We start from the raw sequence: 21404 nt of genomic DNA on the forward strand, positions 1-21404 counted from the left end.
GAGGAGAGAGAAAATACTTCTCTCTTCATTTTCCTTCTTCATTCCTCTTTGTTTTTCTTAGTTCTTAGTTTTACTAGAGATTTTAATCATGGAATTTGCTTATGCTCTTGTTAGGATATAGTGCTAATAGTGCATAAATAATATAAGATATATAAATATAAATGTGTAATGAATATTATTCTTAATAATGTTGTTATATCTCTTGAATGATTACAATGCTTATATAGTAGTGTGATTACAACAATAGTATAGTTATATGCTAAATAATTAAAGGTTGTTCTTATTATTCTAACAATAACATAGTAATTAATAGTTATCAAATGCTAAAGATAGATGAGATGAGGAAGGCCTTCAATATTTTAACACTCCTCCTTGAAGAACTTCCTTTGAACGCCAAGCTTTTCTCTCAAGTACTCGAAACTTGTTTTCGAAAGAGCTTTTGTATATATGTCAGCAATTTGTTCTTCCGAGGCACAATGAATTAAGCTGATCTTTCCTGCACTTTCAACTTCACGTACAAAGTGATATTTTATTTTTATATGTTTAGTCTTTCGATGTAGTATTGGATTCTTAGCAATAGCAATAGCAGATTTACTATCACAATATATCTTCGTTGGTTGTTTTTGCTCTTCTCCCATTTCTGCTAAAATTCTTCGTAGCCAAATAGTTTGATTTGCAGCAGCACATACGGCAATATACTCTGCTTCCGCTGTTGATTGGGCCACGGTATCTTGCTTTCGACTTAGCCAAGAAAATACTCCATTTCCAAGTAAAAATACATATCCCGATGTACTTCTCATATCATCTATGGATCCAACCCAATCGCTGTCTGAATATCCAATTAGTTCAGACTTTTTAATGGGCTTGTACCATATTCCATAATCTGAGGTTCCTTTTAGATAGCGAAGAACTCTCTTGATTGCTTGTAAGTGTATTTGGCTTGGTTCCTGCGTAAACCTTGCTAACATGCTTACAGCATACATCATATCTGGTCTTGTAGCTGTAAGATATAATAAACTCCCAATTATGCTTCTATATTGTTTAACATCAGCATCTTCGGAATCATCTTCCTTGCTTAACTTTTCATTCTGAGCTAACGGAGTGGAAACCGGTTTGCAATTTTCCATCTTAAACTTTTTCAAGATGTTTTCTGCATATTTCTTTTGACTTATGAAAATCCCTTCTTTGGTTTGTTCAATCTCCATACCAAGAAAATAATTCATTAGACCAAGATCAGTCATTTCAAATTGCTTCATCATGTCTTGCTTAAATGCTTCTATCATTGTTGGATTATTCCAGTAATGATTAGATCATCCACTAAAGTGATAAGATTATGACATTAGTCCATCCATTTTTAGGTATAATGTTGCTTCATTAGGACTCCTCTTGAATCCTTGTTGAATAAAGTAACCATCAATTCGACTATACCAAGCACGTGGAGCTTGTTTGAGCCCATATAGAGCTTTCTTTAGCTTCAGTACTTTATCTTCCTTTCCTTTCACTATGAGGTTGTTCAATATAGATCTCTTCCTCGAGAAATCCATTTAAAAAAGCAGACTTGACATCAAGTTGATAAATTTTCCATTTTCGTTGTGCAGCTAGAGCAAGAATTACTCTAACTGTATCTTGTCTTGACACCGGAGCAAATGTCTCATTATAGTCAATGTCAAATTGTTATGAATATCCTTTTACTACCAGTCTGGCTTTGTGCTTTTGAATTGAGCCATTTGGATTGAATTTTGTCTTGAATATCCATTTTACACCAATGACATCTTTGTTTGGTGGCTTATCTTGCAATTCCCATGTTTGATTTTTCTCAATCATGCGAATTTCTTCTTTCATAGCAACTCTCCATTCTTCATATTGAAAAGCTTGCTCATAGTTTATGGTTCATGAGTAGTAAGACAACAAAATTCACATTGTTCAAGAAAGATTGGATCTTTCAGTAGTGTCATATATGTCAGAGATTCTCGAGTCCTTCTTGGAGGTGATTCTGTAGAGCTACCAAACTCAAATCCATGAGAATCAGATTCATTATTGTCGATCTCCTCCTGCGAGCGTTGACCCGTCTGATTAACAGGAATAGATATTTGTGGTGTAGGATAGTTTTGTTGTTGTTGTGGTACTGATGGTGTTGTCACATATCATTTATCAATGTCATTTTGCTCCCAATTCCATGACGCACCTTCGTCGAACACTACATCCCTGCTAACTTGAATTTTATGAGTATATGGGTTATATACTCTATATCCTTTAGATTGAGAGCTATAGCCAAGGAAAATTCCCTTTTCAGCTTTATCATCAAGTTTGTGACGCTTTTGATCAGGTATATGAGCATAACATATGCATCCAAATACCCTTAAATGACTTACACATGGTTTATATCCAGTCCATGCTTCAATTGGTGTTCGACCTTCTATTGCTTTTGTAGAGAGTCGATTTTGAAGATACACGGATGTATAGACTGCTTCTGCCCAAAATTATCCTTGAGCATTGATCTTGCCATATCCATTACAGTTCTGTTCTTTCTTTCAGTCACGCCATTTTGTTGTGGTGTGTATGGAACAGTAAGTTGATGATGTATACCTTCCACGCACATCACAAAATTTGTTGATTCTGATGAGGTATACTCTGTGCCGTTGTCGCTTCTGAGATTCATGATTTGTGAAGACCTTTCTTTCTCAACATAATTCTTGAATTTATTAAATGTTTAAAGACCTCAGAACGATCTTTCATGAAGTAAACCCATGTCATTCGAGAATAATCATCAATGAATAAGATGAAATACCTGCTATCATCAAGAGAAGGAGTTCTCATTGGACCACATACATCTGTATGTACGAGCTGTAATTTCTTTGTCGCTCTTCGTGCAAGTCCTTTTGGAAAAGGTTGTCTTGTCATTTTTCCCAATTGACAACCACTGCAAACACCAATTATATTTGACATAAATGGTATACCCTTCACCATTTTCCTCTGTGAAAGAAGTTTTAGATTCTGAAAATTACTATGGCCAAAGCGTTTGTGCCATAGCCATGTAGCTTCATCTCCTTGAGCTTGCATTACCTTTTCTTTCCCTTCATATTGCCAATTTAAAGGAAAACATTTATGTTGCATTTTAACATTAGCAACTTAATTTTTTTTTTGGTCCAATATTGCACATGATTCATCCTTAAAATAGACAGAATATCCATTTTGAATCATTTGAGGAACACTAAGTAAATTTTGATTTAAGCTAGGGACATAAAGAACATCTTTAATAAACCTTGTCCCCAGTTTTGTCTGAACAGCAATTGTGCCTTTGCCTTCAGACTTCACCATTGATCCGTTACCCATTTTGATAGAGATTTTAACAGATGTGTAAATGTTGGTGAAAATATCAGATTGCTTTGTCATATGATTTGTGCATCCGCTATCTATAAGCCAATCATCCTTTTTGTTACTATTATTTTGATTAGCATAAAATAGATAACCTTCTTCATCAATTGTCTCTAAAACGCTTGCTTGTTGTTTCTTAAATCTGCATACATTTTCAGTATGACCAAATTTCTCGCAATAATTGCATTGTTGTTTTCCCTTGTGCCAACAATTATTTTCTTCATGATTTGTATTTTTACAAATTTTGCAAGGAGGAAATTTACCCTTTTGATTTCTCTCTCTATTGTTGTATGAATTCTTGTGCTTGAAATTTCCTCTTGAATTATTATGAGGTTTCGACGATGAGGGTTTATGCCTTGATTGGAAAGCTCCCTCTGGACCTTCTGACGATGTTTCATCCTCCCTGATATTCATTCTCTGTTCATGTATTTGTAGAGAACGAAGAAAATCCACAAGAGATAATTTTGTAATATCTTTCGACTTTTCAATTTTTTGTGCTACTAATTTAAATTTTTTTGATAAGGATAATAACATTTTCTGCACAACTCGTTGATCAGTTATATCTTCACCCATGGCTTTTAACTGATTCACAATTTCTATTACTCTTGCAGAGTAATCTTTTATACATTCATCTTTTTTCATCTTCAAATTATCAAACTCAAGTTGAAGAGATTGTAATTTGATAGCCTTCATTTTCCCGGTTCCTTGATAGCATTCATTATTCGAGGAAATACCGAGTCTGTAGTAGCTAAGTGAATTTTGGCTAATGCTTCCGCATCCTTTTTTTGCCAATCAACTCCTCCTACAGCAGATTCTCCTTCATTTGGTGTAGTTGTTGGTATACCTGACTCAACAACTTCCCATACTCCAAAAGCACGTAAAACAGTCTTCATTCGAATGCTCCAATATTCGTAATTGCAACCGTTGAAAAGTGGAACGTGTTGTTGGTTTATTGTGCTTGTCAATGCCATTCTTTTTTTTTTTTTGTAGATAATATTGTATTTTATGAAATATTTCTAACTTTGCGGAAATCGTGCTAGAGCCTTCTTGATCGTTCTAGCTCTGATACCACTGTTAGGATATAGTGCTTATAGTGCATAAATAATATAAGATATATAAATATAAATGTGTAATGAATATTATTCTTAATAATGTTGTTATATCTCTTGAATGATTACAATGCTTATATAGTAGTGTGATTACAACAATAGTATAGTTATATGCTAAATAATTAAAGGTTGTTCTTATTATTCTAACAATAACATAGTAATTAATAGTTATCAAATGCTAAAGATAGATGAGATGAGGAAGGCCTTCAATATTTTTACAGCTCTCTCGATTGTAGCTTGAACCGTTCTTAAAGAAGTTTAACATGAAGCTTCAATTTATTGAGATCTTTCGTCTTATTTATTTCCTTTGATTATATTTTAATTTCTACGATTATATTCTATGATTTTTGCATAATTATGTTAGTAACGTTACTAGTTTAATTGTGTAATTAATCTACTGCTACATCTAAGAATAGAATCGGATTGTTTAATTCTTTAATAAATTTGTTGCAAACTAGGGAGTGACTTGGATGCAAATCATCTCAGTTATTTCTTTGGGAAATTACGTCAATTGTTGAATGTTTAACGTGTGTATGACATTAGAGGGTTTATTGTTCTTTGTGTTTATTGCTGCTATTGGATTGAACTTAGACGTTGATCGAACTAGGTTGTCCTTTAGTTAGGGTTTCATAGTTACGCTGATCGTACTATTCAACTCAGAACATGAGAAAACGAGATTAATTCTCAACAATATGTAATCATGGAAATAATTAAGTTGAGATTCAATGATCGAGAAATAAATCGAAGTGGATGTTAACCGGACTCAAGATCATTCCATTATATTATTGATTTCTCATTTTATTTATTTGCTAATTAGATTTAGTTTAACTATAAATTATTTAAAATTCCCCTGAACTGGTCACTCGACATTTAGAGTATCTATATATTGAACCAAGCTAAATATATAACTGGTCCCCATTTTCCTATGGATATGAACCTTACTTCCTTTTCGTATTTAGTTGTAAAAGAGAGTAAGAGAAATTATTTTTGGATAGGTGCATACGACTAAACACCTTTCCCAGTAGCCTTGATCCTAGTGTTTTGCATATGGATTTATTTTCTCTAATTTATAATTTGACTTCATCCCCGTTTAGCTCATAGTATGTGCCAACAATTTAAAGAAAATCCCCCAAATACCCTTCAACTAGGTAATTAATTTAACTTTGTTTACACTTTAAATAATCAAAATTTTCTTGTGCATGGAATCTCTTGACTTGTCTTTACTATCTTATGAGTATCGGTTTGTTTGGGATTTAAAAATATAGTTTAAAAAGTATTTTTTTTTTTGGTGTCTTAACGACACACCTAAAAGCTCTTGTAAATTGCGAAAATTGGAGAGTCCAATCATGTCATGTTCAAACTAATCACACTTGACTGTACTGAAAATTTTTGGATTGGACATGGACTCAATTTTTGACTCGAAGGGTTTTTAGACTGAACTGAACTGAACTGAGCATAAAGTTTCTCTATTGTAAATATCTCTAATCACTAGTGGAAAAATCTTAAATGACAAAACAAAACTGATCCGATTCTCCCAAAATCGAATCAGTAAATTCGTGTTTTTTTTTCCGCATTTTTTTGGGGTCTTTGAACTGATCCGATTTGGAAAACTGATCCGGTTTTCCTCCAAATCGGGCCAGCTTAAAGGGGGAAAAAAATGTAAAAGCCCAACTAATTCACCACTTAAGCCCAACTCCCTCATAAACCAACCTTCAGCGCTGGCCCAACATCCCCAATAAAACCAGCGCTTCTAATCTCTCTCCCCCCACTTCTCTGTCTCTCTCTTAAATCTAACCGTAAGCCCCCACCTCCCCCCCCCCCACTTCCCACCCTTTTCTCTCCTCACCATCAGACAACCTGCCAGCACCACCATTAATCTTCGTTGCTCTCATCCTCCCTCCTTTCGAATACAACCACCACAAAATCGAAAGAAATTAACGCTCCTCTGACCATCCCTTCATTCGAAAACCCAAGCACCAACCACCAACAAGTACGACGAAGGACTCGTTGCCCAACTTGAAGCCCTCGTCTCCAACCTCGAAGCGCTCGTATCGAAGCTCACATCACCACCAACAAGCTCTCCCAGATCTGATATGATTTTAGGTTTCTTTTTTAGTTTTGTTTTTCCATTTTATTTCTTGGAAAAACTTTGATGTTAGGTTTCCATTTTATTTGTAATTAGGAATAATTTGAGTTGTATTTTTTCGTTTTTAGATTAAATTTTTATTTTCATTAGTTTTAGATCTTGGGTTCTTGTAATAAAATTTAGTTGTTGATTTTTTATTTGATTTTGGAATTTGGTTTTTTATTTGTGTTGGAATTTCTTGCTTTTTTCCATTCTGAATTTCGTAATACGTTTGCGTTTGGAATTCGTACATTCTGAAGTATTTTATTGCATTTGGAATTTCTGGCGTTTTCTTTCCTCTACTTAATTCGAATATCTTCCGTTTTTTGATTTTGTCAAAAGCTAGTTCTTTTTTTTAATACATTTTACCCCATCTGATTAACTGGTTCGGTCATTAGATAAAATCGGACCAGTAAATCAATGAAATCCAGTGAGTAAGTTGGCCTAGATGAGAAACTGATCTGGTTTTGAACAAAATCTGGATCAGTTAATTGGATTAACTGATTTGGTTTTCAAGGAAAACTGGATCGGTTAGTGATTAACTGATCCGGTTTAGGACCGGATTAGCTAATTATTGTTAACTGTTGCTAGCCCATACTATCCAGACCAAAATCGGAGCGGTGTGCCTGGTTTTGACAGGATTAGATGGGTTTTTTTTCACTAGTGAATAATCTACCCTAACAATGAATTATAATCATTTATAAGTTGATGAAACCAGCCTCTTTCATCACTTTACCATTTTTCACTCAGCTGAGCTCTTACCTTGGAAAACATTTCACTTTAATACATTTAATTATGATAGAATTTGTGGCGCATACGGGAGTTTTGATGGACCCGAATAGTATCATAAAATTGAATTTTCATTGATAATTAATTGTACAAGTGTGTTTGTGAGAGCTCATGTCTCTCATTCACCTTGGTAGAATCTCTTGTTTCTACCTTTTCTAATATTTTGTGTGGAGCTCACTTTGTTTGGCTCCCCATCATTTGAGCTCTCTTGCTCACTCTCATTTGAGCTCATCTTGCTCACTCTCATTTGAGCTCATCTTGCTCACTCTCATTTGAGCTCATCTTTCATCTCATACAACTATTACATATTTATACTAGTTACATACTTAACTCTAGAATTTTCTATAAGAATCTAATGCTAGATACTTCTACCTACAAACATCTCTAGATATTTCTACAATTTGATATCTCTAGACTTTTCCACATCATTCTTCCATCTTAATCTAACTTAGAATTTTAACAAGATTTTTCTAGACAATTTAAGACATGCATATAATATTTTTCCTTACATTACATGACCTATCTAGAATTTTCTAGATTAACTTTCATCACTCCCCCTTAATCTTGAAAATTCTTGTACTTCAAAATATTTTTTGTTGATGCCCTTGTCATCAACAGTCTCCGATCTTGATCTTTCTTTCTGTCTTTGTGTTGGTACTCTTGTTACCAACCATCCTACCTTTATTTCTTAGCTTCATCACATTTTCTTCATCTTTATTGTTTTGTGTTGGTACCCATGTTACCAACTCACTCCCCTTAATCTGAACTTTTTCATTTTTCTTCTTCACATATCTTTCTCCAATATCATTCTTTTATTGATGCTCATGTCACCAATCATCTCTGCTAATGCCCATGTCATTAGCAAATTCCAAAATCTTTCTCTTAAACTTCTTTTTCTTCCTTTTCTTTTCATTTTTTTTTTTCAACTATTGGTGCTCTTGTCACCAATATCCTCCCATTTTTTTCATTCTTTCCTTTTCTTCCAATGTTTATTTCATTTGTTGATGTTCATGTCATCAACCTCCCCCATCATTTTTTTTTTGTTAGTGCGCATGTCACTAACTAAACTATTTCTCAATTCTTTTTAATCTTTCTTTCACATATCTTTTCATTTTTAATTTCTCCTCAAGCTTTTATCCTTAATGCATCTTCACAATTTCTTTTTATCTTCACCTTTAATTTAAATTCTTCCACATATTTTAAATTTGACACTTACCTCAACTTCTTTCATCTTGTTTCAAACTTCAACTTGATAATTTGCATCTTCTATCAACTTGATAATTTGCATCTTCTATCTTCTTCTTGCTACTCGGATGTTGGCGTTATTACGTTCCGGCTCTGATACCATGATAGAATTTGTGGCGCATACGGGAGTTTTGATGGACCCGAATAGTATCATAAAATTGAATTTTCATTGATAATTAATTGTACAAGTGTGTTTGTGAGAGCTCATGTCTCTCATTCACCTTGGTAGAATCTCTTGTTTCTACCTTTTCTAATATTTTGTGTGGAGCTCACTTTGTTTGGCTCCCCATCATTTGAGCTCTCTTGCTCACTCTCATTTGAGCTCATCTTGCTCACTCTCATTTGAGCTCATCTTGCTCACTCTCATTTAGCTCATCTTTCATCTCATACAACTATTACATATTTATACTAGTTACATACTTAACTCTAGAATTTTCTATAAGAATCTAATGCTAGATACTTCTACCTACAAACATCTCTAGATATTTCTACAATTTGATATCTCTAGACTTTTCCACATCATTCTTCCATCTTAATCTAACTTAGAATTTTAACAAGATTTTTCTAGACAATTTAAGACATGCATATAAGATTTTTCCTTACATTACATGACCTATCTAGAATTTTCTAGATTAACTTTCATCAAATTATAGTACTTGGTCTGATACTATGTACTTCCATAGAGCGTTGTTCCTTGCCGTCAACACATGGTAGATAGTAGCAGCTAAGGCAACATAACAAACTTTATGCTTCTTCTTGCTCCTATACTTTCTACCCCATTTTTTTCAACAAGTGTAATTCATCAACAGCTATACGAATGCCATTCCATAACAGTAATACAAACATGCATCCTTGCTGAAATAACATATGAAAAAGAAATGGTGACATGAGTCCGGTCCCTAACAACAAATAAGACATTAAACATCACTATACACTTCAGCTGCAACCAATCTTTCTCTCGTTCTCAGTTTACCAAGTGCAACAAGCCAAGCTATAAAGGAATGTTTAAGCACATTAAAGGTGTTCCAAACCCAATGATGCCATCTCACCTTTTCCCCTTCCACTTTAAGCGATTTATACCCCTCTTCTATATTATCAGGATGTCTTATGTCAAGCCACTGCTTGCCATTTCTGTATCCTCCTCTCACAACTTCCTTTATTTTACAAATATTCTACTAGCCAAACTTGCATTCGCAAGAGCATTGTACTCCCACCAGTTTGTGTCTCTAATATAAACTGTGTGCACCCACTTAATCTACAATATGTCTTCCTTCTGTGAGATATGCGAAACATATTTGCCTATTGTGTTCCAGTATTGGCAACCCCTAACACCATGCCCACTACTTTTTGGCCAACAAACTTATCTCCAAGCTATAGAGGGGGGTTTTAAAGTAAATACTTCCCCCCCCCCCCCCCCCCCCCCCCCCCCCCCCTTAAGTATGCTCCGCAGATTTGATTGATCTTAGCAAGCACACCTTTAGGAATAAGGAAAACTTGAGCCCAATAAGTGTGCATACTCATCCAAATTGCTTTAACCATAGTAACTCTAGCCGCATATGATAAATGCCTAGAGCTGCAAATGTTATATGTGTTGTACTTAGCAGGCCCATTCGTATAACATGTGGATAGGGTTGTATACTTATATAGTTATATTGTATTGACTAAAGGCTAATGACAAGGATTAACAATCACTTCAGCCTAATCATACACCCACCGTAGCATAATATCATAGCCTCATCTTGGAACAACGGTTGTTTGAGTTTTCCGTTAGTCGTACAGACCACCCTAGCACCACCCGTGTGACCAGCCAGGGAGGACATAAATCATGGCGAAGAAAAGGAAGATATTTTTGGAGGGAAAGGTGAGTGGAGTGTTAACATCTGTTCTCCCTATTGTCTATGTTCCTGTGATCACCCGAAAATGTCATAACCTACGTGATTTTTCTCCAACGACAATTACATGGGGTGGGTGAGGGAAATGACTTTCTCTCTGTGCTTGCCGCAATTACGGGTTTATTGATGGGTCTATTCGCAAACCCACTAAGCCAAATGCTTTGTTTGATTGGGACACAATTCATTCGATGATCGTGTCGTGGATGTTACGTATTAGTACGGAGTCAAAAATTATTGGTACCATACCTCTTCATGATAATGCTAAGGAGTTGTGGGAATGTCTTGAATGGCGGTTTTGTGTGTGGCGAATGGGCCATGTATCCAACAAATAAAGGCTTCCATTACCAATTTAAAGTAGACCGAATCCATTTTCATTGATGAATATTACACAAAACTCATGGGGCTTTATGATGAACTGACTATCTTGAAGCCACTGCCCTCGTATGAATGCAAAAAATGTGAATGTGAGCTTGCTTTGAAGTCGTCGAAGGATTGGGCTTAAGAAATATTTCACCAGTTATTGATTATCTTGGATAGTAAAGCCTATAGAGAAATGATGAATATCCTCTCACAACAACCCTTGGGGGACCACAACATGGAGTATCAACCCTTGTTCAAGAAGAACAATCTAGAGCACTTGTTCGAGGCAAAACAATCCATGAAAGTGTCTAAGATTTTCTCGTCCAATCAAAACGTGGGATGTGTCTGTTTGATCATGGTTACAAATCAAAAATTGTGTGCTCCTATTGCAAGCAAAGGGGGCATGGGGTAAGTGCGTGCTTTAAAAATTATGGCAATCCCACAATGGTACGAAGAGAGGATTCGTGCGCGGAATGTGGCCCGTGCTAGGGCTTGTTTTTCGAGTGCTAATGATCGATGTATCTCGAGAACTGCTGGGTACACCACTACTGCTGCTAGAGCAGCACATGGTTCAGAAGGGGCGAGAGCCCATTCTATCATTGACGGGAACTTTAGTACTCCTTAGGGAAGTGGAACACCTCTTGAAAGTCTCACGCCTGAGCAAGCGCAAGTCCTAATGAACTTGATCTATTATGAGGAGAGTAATACTAATAGCAATCGTATGACACGTGATTCACTTTGTATGGAGTAATTATTATTAAAGGCGCCTCATATCATACACAAGAACTTTATCATGCTTATATAATATGTAGAGTATTGGTGAATGTCATGTTGGTCTCCCTAATGGGTGCACTGCCCTTGCCACTAAGCAGGGGGCAGTCTAGCTCACTGATATTCTTGTTTTGTGTGATGTTTTGTTTGTTCATGAGTTTCAGTGTAATTTAATTTCTTTATTTGGTAAGTAAGTAAGTTTTATCGCTCAAAAGTACAAATACAACCAAAGGCTACAAACAGCACCAACCCACAACACAACACCACACAACACAACACTAAACCATCAAACCAACAACCTCCAAACACCAGATTACATACTATACAGCCATTGAAGATCTTTATCTATCATATGCCTAGGCAATATAGCCTTAATTCTATGCTTTACAATATATTAATATTTTTAGCAGCTATATCTATAGTATGTACACCTTGATTCCATAACGCATTATTTCTTTCATGCCATACTTTGTACACAGTTGCTAAAATGCTAGCAACTACCACTTGGTTCTTGAATTTGCTTCCTCTCTATCTTCTCTGAAGTCAGCCTAGTAATTGATAGTCAATGCTGGTGATAGCTTTGATCCCTAACTAATTCTTGATTCTATGCAAGCATTGTTTGTTGTAATGACAACCAAAAAATAAGTGTGATTGATCCTCCACCTTAGTAACACATAGGAGGTACATCTGACTTTCACAAATCCCCAAAGCTGCTAGTTTACTCCTGGTCTACAGCCTTTGCTTCATCACTAGTCACCCAACAAAGCTATGTTTAGGAAGACTATGAGCATCCCATATATATATATATATATATATATATATATATATATATATATATATATATATATATATATATATATATATATATATATCTACTCCATTCCAACTTGTCCCCAAGATTTAAAATCTTTTTATTAGTGTAAGCAGTAGTATATTTTAGTTTGTCAAACCAATCATTACCACAAGTGTAGAGGATCACTTGTTTAGCTCTACAAATGAACTTAACCACCCAACTGACACTCCGAGGAGCAAAATAAGATTTACAGTCATGATCCTTGATATATCTATCATTGGACCATTTCACCCACAGGTTATTAACCTTCATGGCTACATCCCAAACAAGCTTACCCACTATAGCCATATTCCAATAAGCCATGGCTCTGAAATCCAAACCCTCATGACCCTTAGGTATGCAGGTGTCTTCCCAGCTACATACCTAAGCTTAGGACTATTGCAAGTGCCTATCCATAAGAATGCTCTATAGATAGAATTAACTTGTTCAAAAGAAGAAGGAAAATTTGAGACCAGTATACACTGATACTCATCTAGAATGAATTTAGTAATTGCTTTCTGCATGCATAAGAATCTTTTTAGAGCTCCATATTCTTATTTTAATAACAATTTTCTCAACAACTTTTCACAATGAGTACCAGAAAGTTTTTTGGTGTTGATTGGAACACCTAAATTCCTAAAGGGTAGAATGCCATGCTTGAAACCAGAATTGACCTTTATTCTCACATTCTCATGCTTAGACAAGCCATAACTATAAAAATCAAACATGGTATGATTGACCTTCAGCCCAGAAGTGTCAGCAAATAGATTGATCCCTTGAAGCATCATTTGAATTGACTTGAAATCTCCCTTGCAAAAAAGGATGACATCATTTGCAAAACACAAGTGGTTGAGGCCAAGTGATTTGCATCTACGATGGAAGGTAAACTCAGGCTGCTTACCAACATATGTCATAAGCCTGGAAAAATATTCCATACATAAGATAAATAGTAGAGGTGACATTGGGTCACCCTCCCTGATCCCTTGTTTTTATATAAAGAATCCAGTTGAAGCTCCATTGATCATCAAGGTGAATGTGGGGCTGTTGACACAAGTCATAACCATATCAACAAATGTTCTTGGAAATTTTAAAGCCAACATCATATCTTCTATGAATTCCCAACTGACTATATCATAGGCCTTCTGAATGTCTATCTTCATAAGACAACACTTTTGAGCTTGTCTACTCTTGTACATCTTCATTATATCTTGGCATAACTGAATATTATGCAAGATACTTCTACCTTCCATAAAAGCTCCTTCAGTTTTTGAAACTAAGCTAGGTAATACTAGTTTTAACTTCTCACACAAGAGTTTAGTTATACACCTATATATAACTGAATAATAGGAGATAGGTCTGAAGTCAATTACACGGGAAGGACTTTTGACCTTTGGGATCAAGGTGATGGAGGTAACATTGACTGATTTAAGTCATTTCCCTGTCTGAAAAAAAAATCAATTACAACAGCAGAGATCTCCTCACCTACAATTTCCCGAGTATACTTGAAAAATAAGCTATTGAATCAATCACTTCCTGGTGCTTTTTCATTAGGAATTGAGAACATAACCTTTTTAACATCTTCAATAGTGAAGTTGCATTGAAAGTGAAAGAGGCTTTGCTGCTCTTTTGTAATCACAAACCCTTCATTAATGACCTACTGCTTCACATTGCATATCTTAGTCATATTTATACCCAACAAGCCTTGATAATAACTAACAAAAGCCTCTTTGATCTGCTGCTCTTCATGCATCCATACACCAGCAGTGTCCTGAATAACATATATCTTATTCATTTGCCTTCTAGCTTTTATGGATTGGTGGAATAGTTTTGTATTATCATCACCTTTCTCTATCGACCCTTCCTTTGTCTTCTGTTTCAAGAAACTCACAAATCTTTCTTAAGCCTTTTTCTAATCTTCAGTGGCTCTCTTCTCAGCATCAATGCAAGCTTCATCTTTCACTTGCACATCAACATTGTCCTGCATTTAAATGATCATAATATAAGCCTTGTTGAGCTTGAGCTTGAATGCCGGAGAAGCCATCTTGGTTGTATTTCTTGAAATCTGTAATTTGATTTATGTCTCACATATGCTCTCTAATAACTCATGTTCTATTCAATTCACTACTTCTATGTGTTCTTTACAGGACTGACCTTCGAGGACACTGATTGGAGCTGGTGAACAAAGAGGGGTCTCTACTATTTCAGCAAGGTGGTTGTGATGCAGGAAGTTGGTGTTCCTGGTTTGAGTGCATATTTTATGTGGCATCAACGGTTAGGTCAACAATCGAAAAGAGTTATGAAGATGCTCCCTGCTATTCGTTCTAGTACGGATAAGAAGAAATTAAATAAAGTATGATGTTTGTCCTATGGCAATACAAACGCGTGACAATTTTATTGCTAGGACTCACAAAGCTAGTCGTTTGTTTGATATAGTTCCTTGTGACTTGTTGGGGGCCTTATACTACTCTTTCCTCTTGTGGAGCTATTTATTTCTTGACTATGGTTCATGATTATTCCCATGGTGTATGCATGTATTTGGTGCATAATAAAATGGTTCACAAATATTTGTCTTCTTTCTTTACGATGGTGGAGCGTTTATTTGAGACTACTGTCAAAATGGTTAGGAGTGATAATGGCTTAATGGGATTAAGTTTAATTTCATGCTTTATTTCTATAAAAAGAGGGGTATCTTGTTTCAAACTTCTTGTACCAGGATGCCTCAACAAAATGGGTGGGTTGAGCGTAAACACCAACATATTTTGAATATGAGTCGTGCTTTGATGTTCCACGCCAACTTGCTTGACCATTTTTGAGGAGAATGTGTATTTATTGATGTGCATTTGATCAACTGCGCTCCTTCTCGAGTGTTGGATAATAAAACACCTTATGACATGATTTATGGTCATGCTCTTGATTTTGATGCTTTGAGTATACGTTTGAGTGTTTATGTTTTTCTCATAATCAAAAGGCGGAAGGAAATATATAAGTTTTCCCTTAGAAGTCGCAAATGCATTTTGGTAGGGTATCTCACAGGGAAAAAGGGGTGGAAGTTGTATGAATTGGGAAAAAGGGGTGGAGATATTTTTGTGTTTTGGGATGTGAAATTTTTTTTGGACTACTTTCCCTTATGTTACCTCATCTACTCACACCTCTACTAAAATTTGTGATTTGGGTGCCTCTGATCCTTTGTCTCATGATGAAGACTTTCCATCTCCTTTTCCTCTTCCTTCTAACAAATGAACTAAACTTTCTCGTCCTTCGGCGCAGTCCAGTGCTCCCTCCTCGGTTTTGCCTCCAAATTTACCTCCAAACTCTCCAGGCCCAACCTTACTTACCTCCACTCTTCCTATTATTCATGGCCCAGACAACACTCTGTTTGTGATGCTATTAAAGCTGGCCTTGTCGTTATTGCACAATTTCCTACTATAGTGCACCTTACAGATACCTTCACCAAAGCTATGGGCGTTCGCTAGTTTTTGTATTTGCATGGAAAGTTGGACATTAGTGATCCCCTTGCTCCAACTTGAGAGAGGGGGGGGGGGGGAGTGTTGGACTATTTATATTAGTTTGGGATCTTGTTTATAAGTTAGTTTGGGCTAATGTTATATGTGTTGTAGTTAGCAGGCCCATTCGTATAACATGTGTGTAGGGTTATATACTTATGTCGTATGACTGAAGGCTAATGACAAGGATTTATAATCACTTCAGCCTAATCATACACCTGTAGAGTCCTTTGTTGGATAGATCACAAAATTGAAGTTTGGTTTCATGAATTTTGGGTTCCTTTGCTTAATTTCATATTAAGAATGACCTGTTGTCTGAATCTTTAGAATCCTAAGTTTTTTCGACAAGGAGAGAGAGACAGAGGAGAAGGAAGTGTGGAAGTGCCTATTGATGAGGCAAGCTACAGTACAGTGCTACGATGAGTTATGTACTGATAACAACAAACAGCCGACGCCAACATAACATTGAGGACTAGCATAGCTACGAAAAGTGAAGCAAAGAAGAACGAGTATAGCGAGCGATGAACATGAGCAAAAAATGACTCCAAGCATAGCAACCCGGGCAGGAGACCCAGGTGCCAAGCGGCAAGTCTTTGGCTAGGGCGAGAAGTTAGTGTTGCAAAGTTTTTGGCCTTGACAATGTTCTGTGCTCGGGCGGGAGCTCGTTCCTTATGCAGGATATTCCTTGGACCGGGCGCGGTAACATGTTAGATCTAGTTTTGTTACACGAATTCTTCGTTTAATTTGGATTATATTTGTGCCCTATTATAAATATATTGACGCATGGATATTCATTATATTAACTAAAATTCGTAAACTGAGAATGCAATTAATCTGGAGAGAATATTGAACTTTAGAGAAAGGTTAGAGAGTCTAGAGAGATCGAATTATCTCCTTGTATCATCATGTTCTCATATTCCAAATTCTAGTGTAGAATTTGTGGTTTTCTCCGTGTGCAAGAGTTTTCACGTAAAATCTTGTGTATTATTTATTTCTTAATTTTTAACTCTGGTTTGTTGAAATCCACACATTATAATTTGATTGCATATTTTGCTGGTGCATATTAATAAGTTTCTTCAACGGGACCATGTAAGTAGAAAACATGCCTTGTGGTTTATACTGCTATAAAATATTCAATAGTTAACACTTTTTACAATACGACAACCATAGTTTGGACAATTATCTATCAAATTGCCCTTTTTATAAAGTTAGTTGAAACAAAGGTAAAACTAGCTATCATGCATTTTGAAATAAACCAAAAACTTACTTGGATAGAGAAGCTGGAAAAAAAACCGTTTCTTTTCCCAATCTGTTGTCAATCAAACAAGGAATTTTGGTTAGTTAACAATATCATATTCTTGAAACAACAAGTTTTTTTAAATATGATAAAGAAAATCTTTGTTTCACCTTTTGTTCTCGCTAACTAAATAAATTTTCTTTTTATTTTGGCTGTTCATGAAATAATATGTTTTGAAATAATATTTATTTTTCTAGACACAATACTACCAGTATATATATTATCAATGAAATTCATAATAGAAAATTGGCAAGCACCACTGCATATATATCATGCATGGATAAATATAAAGTTTAGGTTAAAGGCTAAAAGGATTGAGATATTATTATTAAGACAAGAATATTTATAGTAGATAAAGATACCTAATTATTTATGTAGAACTGTAGATTAGGAAATGACACTCCTAAACTAAATACATACTTTCGAAAATATAACTCAACAGTGAAAACTGTTCATCAAATTTTATTAAGATTTGACCACTAAAAGCTCTGCAAAATCATTTCATTAGCGCCAATAAAGTACAAAGATGCAATACATGTATCAAAACATCCATAATACTTCTGGTAACACTTAGATGAAGGCTAGAATTAGCACTTCCTCCCATATATTTTGGTCATCTTATATCTGCATATTTTACGTTTTACTCTTTTGATAAAAGTATGTGACAACTATGAAAAAAAAATGAAAATTAGTTATGAGGTTAGTTTTGTTTCTTTTTCTTTGATCTTTTGAAAGGTAATAGGTGACATAAGGTGGAGGAAGATAATTAAGGAATTCTAACCCACCCAAAACGACTGGAAGCATTAACCATTCATAACTTAACTATCGACGTAACTTGGGTTTGACTGTGTTAATGTGTGAATTCTTAACAACCCAACTTTTTTTTTAAAAGTGAATATTCATTCAAATACGATATCTAGATATAAGTCAGAAACTGAAAAAATACAAATTAAATTGAAAGAATTTAATTATAATATGGCAAAACCACGATTGTTGAGCGGAAATAATCCTTATAAATACCCTTTTCCATATCATTGTCTGATGCAGCCTTCTACGAGCGGTATAACTATGAGATATAGTTTTGATGTAGAATTAGAGTTAATCCAACCGATTGTATGCGAAACACTAACCACCGTTGCAATCCCACACAAAATCATATCAACAAATCAACCTTCAACTGGAGACGGGGTCCAAACCCCACTAAAAACAAAGAAACCAACCTATTTGGGCCCATTTCGTGGACCGGCCTATCTATGACGAAATTACTAAAATACCCCTACTTCTAGGGGAGATAATCCTCCACCATATGAAGCTGCTCAAATACCCTCATTTATTGGAAATTCCAGCCTCTATAAATAGGGGTTGTCTCATCAATCAAAAGATATTCAATTCTCACCTACAAAAAACTAGAGCATCTCTTTCTACATTTACTCACTTTCTCTCTCTACCTCAGTCACATTTGACTTGAGTGTTGTAGGGGTTTCCGAGGAACACTCCCGGGTCAGTTTTTCATTGTGTTTTGTAGGATTGTCGGAGAACTCTTGCTCTGCACTTCAGACCTTCTTGGAATTTCAAGACTCTTAACACTATACTCATCTTTAACAGTTTCTTGGTAGAAAAAAATTTGGCGCCATATATGGGATGTTACATCTCAAAGTCACATACTGAGAGTAACTTGACAACCGATTGAAGAAAGATAAGAGCTCCTCTCCTGGGTTGAAGAGCTCCCAACTTGTCCTTCACACCACGCTCAGTGTGAAATCAACTCATCAGGAGCATGAGGGGTTTACCTCTCGGGATGAGCAGATTAATCTCAACCTCTTAACTAATTTCCTCTAGTGTACCTACACCTTATCCATCTACAAATCGAAGTCACTGTTCCACCTTTCCATCTGATCCCCCACCACTCCATCATAGTCTGCATACATCTTTTGCTAAAATGACATTCAAAGAAAAGGTGATATATGTTTTCTGGCTGCATTTGGCAAATTAAGTAGATGTCACTATCACATAAGTTCAGGCTCTTCAATCTAGCTCTAGTTTTCAATTTATCTTGGACAACAAGCCAAAAGATATATATGTGTTTTGTCATATTGTATGTATTACGCACACAAGCACTCCACTACTAATGTTGTGAATCCTCCATGAGAATCTTGTAATATTTATTGATAGTGAATGAGCTACAATTCATCCACTGATCATTTTTCATTTGAGCAGTTAGATCATGTTATGCTGCACAAACAAATTTTCAAACCCATCTTGCATAAGAAGAAGCTTCATAGTTGCTCCAATTAGTATCCTTTATATAGATGTAGTTCACCCATTTAACCAAATGATTATCCTTCTTCGAATCAATGCACCAAGCCAATTTGAAGACTACTATTACATTCCATTTCAGTATATTCCTAAAACCTAGTCCACCTGTGCTCTTGGATTTGCAAAGGTCATCCCATGCTATTGCTCCAAATTTGCAGTCATTTGAGGTCCTAGTCCAAAGAAAACTTATGCAAATGTTGTTAACCTCCTTTAGGACACTCTTAGGGAGGATAAAGAGTTGTCACAAGTACACATGAATACTCATGAGTACACTGTTAACAAGCTCGCCTCTAGCTGCAAACAAAAGATTCATAGAGCTCCAGACATTAATCTTGTTCACCATTTTAATGATAAGCGGTTGCCAATCCTTCTTCTTCAGCTTGGTTGTGGAGATCCACACACCGAGATAATTAAATGGAATGCTCCCAATAGAAAAACCACTAACATATATCACTCTTTGGATCTCATTATCCATCATACCAGCAAAATACACCTTTGACTTCTATTTATTAAATTCCAACCCATAAGCATTGGAAAACATCTGAAAGCCTTGGAGTAAGGTATAAATTGATATGAAATCTCAATGGCAAAAACATCAGTAAATCGCCGGCAAAGCAGAGGTGGGAGAGTTTCATCTCTTTACATTTCACATGAAATTTAAATCCCTCTCTTTCACAAGAAAATCTAAGAGTCCTATCCAAGTAATACACATGGCAAAAAGAAGTGGAGACATCGGGTCTCTATCTCAAACCTCCTTGAGCACTATAGAAACAAGTCAAAAAGCCATTTATCATGAAAGAAATTTTTGGAGTGGTGACATAGGTCATAATCATCTCAACGTAAGATTGAGGAAACTCTATACCTTCCAGCATTTGTCTCAAGAAACTCCAGCTAACAGTGTCATATGCTTTCTTAAGATCTAGTTTCATCATACAACAAGGATTAGAGAATTTCCTCTTGCACATTTTAATTAGATCTTAGCAGATTAAAACATTATGGAGGATGCTTCTACAAGTAGGCTTTTTGAAATAATCTCGGGAAGGATTTTATTCAGCCTTTCACTAATAAGTTTAGTGATGCATTTATAAAGAGTGTTGCATCAAGCAATGGGCCTGAACTCAGACATAATTTCAAGGCATTTAACTTTTGGATTCAATGTTAAAGCTGTAACATTCACCATTTTTAGTAGTTTTCAAGTTTTGAAGAAGTAAAGGATTGTATCTGTAACCTCCTCTCCAATGATGTCCCAATGACGTCTACACTTTGTGCCTTGCCATTAGGAGTGCTAAAAATTATTGTCTTCACATCATCTCTAGTGTAATAAGCTTGAAGCAATTAGATGTGCTCATCAGTGAATAGCTTCGCTTTGTTCACTAGAGTAGCAAGAACAACTTCGTTTTGAGGCTAATGGGAGAACATATTAGTGTAAAAAATTGAGAAAAGCCTCATCAACTCTCTCCTTTCGAGTAATCCAAACACCACTCCGATCATGAATAGGATGAATCTTGTAATGATGTCTCCTAGCCTTTATAGCTTGATAGAAGACGTTAGTATTTTTATTTCCACATCTAAGCCAATTCAACTTAGATTTTTTTTGTAACATAGCATATTGATTTTTTAGCCCTTCTCAAATCAGCTTTAGTTTCCTTCTCTCTAGTTATCGGATCAGCATCATCTGTGTGTTTACGTATAGCTCTTTGGGCATTCATGAGGTTATTCTGAGCCTTGATAACACTAGCTTCTACATCACTAAATCCCACCTTGTTCATTTCTCTAAGAGCATCTTTAAC

General features: G+C 35.6%; 1 protein-coding gene across 2 annotated transcripts in view; it reads right to left on the bottom strand.

The window, feature by feature from the left end:
* Positions 1 to 21404, bottom strand: part of LOC104885439 (wall-associated receptor kinase-like 1) — a 50360-nt gene that overhangs the window by 14447 nt on the left and 14509 nt on the right. For both annotated transcript variants that reach the window (XM_048643863.1, XM_048643868.2), the window contains one exon: positions 17269 to 17310. In XM_048643863.1, coding sequence (XP_048499820.1) covers positions 17269 to 17310 — 42 coding nt within the window. The remainder of the gene's footprint in view (positions 1 to 17268; positions 17311 to 21404) is intronic.

This window comes from Beta vulgaris, chromosome 1, assembly GCF_026745355.1.
Source record: "Beta vulgaris subsp. vulgaris cultivar EL10 chromosome 1, EL10.2, whole genome shotgun sequence".
In the NCBI taxonomy this organism is placed as follows: Eukaryota; Viridiplantae; Streptophyta; class Magnoliopsida; order Caryophyllales; family Amaranthaceae; genus Beta; species Beta vulgaris.